The sequence below is a fragment of the Propithecus coquereli genome, unplaced genomic scaffold, assembly GCF_000956105.1.
Source record: "Propithecus coquereli isolate 6110/MARCELLA unplaced genomic scaffold, Pcoq_1.0 Scaffold16921, whole genome shotgun sequence".
Classification (NCBI taxonomy): domain Eukaryota; kingdom Metazoa; phylum Chordata; class Mammalia; order Primates; family Indriidae; genus Propithecus; species Propithecus coquereli.
The window spans coordinates 518-2,647 of NW_012141549.1; the positions used below are offsets into that span (position 1 = coordinate 518).

General features: G+C 53.7%; 1 gene segment (V, D, J or C); it reads left to right on the forward strand.

Annotated features, from left to right (window-relative positions):
• Positions 1 to 109: 109 nt before the first annotated feature.
• LOC105808181 lies at positions 110 to 714 on the forward strand (the record flags this gene model as incomplete). The annotated part of the segment is given in 2 exon segments: positions 110 to 196; positions 292 to 714. Coding segments are annotated over 2 exon segments (472 nt in total), but the record flags the coding sequence as incomplete, so codon positions are not given.
• Positions 715 to 2,130: the final 1,416 nt, after the last annotated feature.

Here is a 2,130-nt window from a genome sequence, read left to right on the forward strand (position 1 = left end):
AGGGAAGGGGGCGTGGCCCCTGCTCACAGGAAGGCTCTGGGCCCAGGCAGGGAAAATGAGGTCTCAGAATAACTCCCTGAAGAGCCCTGTTCCCCTTTCATCACTGCACAGACCCAGAAGTTCCCGCTGTCCTGCCCGGCACCTGCCATGACTGTCGGTCTCCTGGGCTTTGTGGCCTTTTGCCTCCTGTGGACAGGTGAGTCCTGGCAGGGCCTGTGCCTGGACGTCAGGGATCGGGAGCCAAGCCTTTCCCTGGGGCTGCAGCGTCATCTCTGTTCTCCTTCTCTGCAGGTTCAATGAATGCTGGCGTCACCCAGACCCCAAGATTCCAGATCCTGGAGACAGGACAGAACATGACACTGAGATGTGTCCAGGATATGAACCATAATAACATGTACTGGTATCGACAAGATCCTGGGCTGGGGCTGAGGCTGATCCATTACTCAGTTGGTGCTGGTACCACTGCCAATGGAGAAGTCCCTGAAGGCTACAGTGTCTCTAGATCAAGTACAAAGAACTTCCCCCTCACGCTGGGGTCTGCTACCCCCTCCCAGACATCCGTGTACTTCTGTGCCAGCAGTGATCCACAGCGCTGCACGGCTGCCTCCTCTCTGCACAGAAAGGCAGGGGAGGCTCCGCACCCCCAGAACTCAGCAATGTCCTTGGCAGAGTTCTCAGCACCAGGACCCTGGAGCCCCGAGGGGCCCGTGCAGTGTGAGCCTGGGTCTGTGCCAGGTGCACCTGCAGGAAGTCTCACCCAGGCCTGGACTGATCCCAGGCCTCAGGAACAGACGTGTCTCTCTTGTTGTTGTCTCACCTTTCTGCTCAGCTGTCCCATTGGGGTGGGGACGGGGCTTCCCTGGCTCTGACTGTTCTAGTCATTAGCCTGAGTCTGAGGCCTCCAGGATGGAACGTGATGTGTGTTCCAGCTACATGTAGATCCCTGTCTCTGCCTGGGCGCCACATGGCTCTCCCTATAGGGTTCTCCCCCATGCCCAGCCCTCGCATGGTCTCCACTGCAGCCCCCCTTTTCCATATGGGTGGTCGCCCCAGGAGGCCCTGCTGGGTCTCTCCTCCCCCGCTCCTGCCCCGTACTCCAGCCAGGCTGCACAGACCCTCACCTACACCTCCCTCCTTCCCATCACAGAGACTCAAAGCCATTTCCTCTGCCCTGGGCATGGAGCCTTCCTTTCTGTACAGGCAAATTCCTACCTGTGCTTCAGATCTCAGCCAAATCACCCCTGCCCCCCTACCCCCTGAGGGAAGCTTCCCCTCACCTCCCAGCTCAGGTCAGTTTCCCTCTCATAAGCTCTCATGGTATCATGTGCCCATTAGTCAGTAGACTTTAGAACAATTAGAATTTTCCAGATACTTTTCTGTTCCTTTGTCTACCCGACTAGATGTTAAACTCCACGAGGGACAAGGCCCCGCCCAGGCATTTGTCAAGAACAGTGTCTGGCACATTGCAAACGCCCTTTTCATAGAGAATGGTGAATGGGTGGATGAACCAGTAACAGGAACATCGTACATCTCACTTTATGCTAGAAGAAATCTAGCATTAATTACAAGAAATATTGTCCCTTGGATTGCTGGGCACAAGTGGTCCTGGGATTTGATGAGGAATGTCTATCACAGGGGCCCAGACCTGGCTCTGAGCGTCCATTTGTGGTTGCAGTACCAGATGTCCCCAGGTGTCTGCTTTCTCTTTCAAGTACATTCTCCCCAGTAAATCTGGACAGATGAGTGAAGCATTCTAGAAATCCATTCATACAGTTTTCTTTTCTTAGAACCATTGCTGGTTCTAAAAATCCATTATGTTTCTCTCAATAAAACTGGTAGGAAGTTAATGGAATTATACTTCCTTAAAAGTTTATGAGAAGAAGGGATTTATCATGGGAATTAGACCTTATGCAAATGTGGGAGGAGCTGAGAAAGAGAAGTTCTGGAAGGGAGAAGTCAGAAGGTCACAGAGACAGTCATCAGCCAGGGCTCCTGGGGCTCTGGTGCAGGAGGACAGGCCGGAGTGTCAGGGCATGAGAGGATCAGAGCATGTCAGGCCACCCAGTGGGACCTTGGCCACGGAGTGTAGGAAAAGTCTAAGCAAAGTCATTTCTGGGGACACTGCTGCCT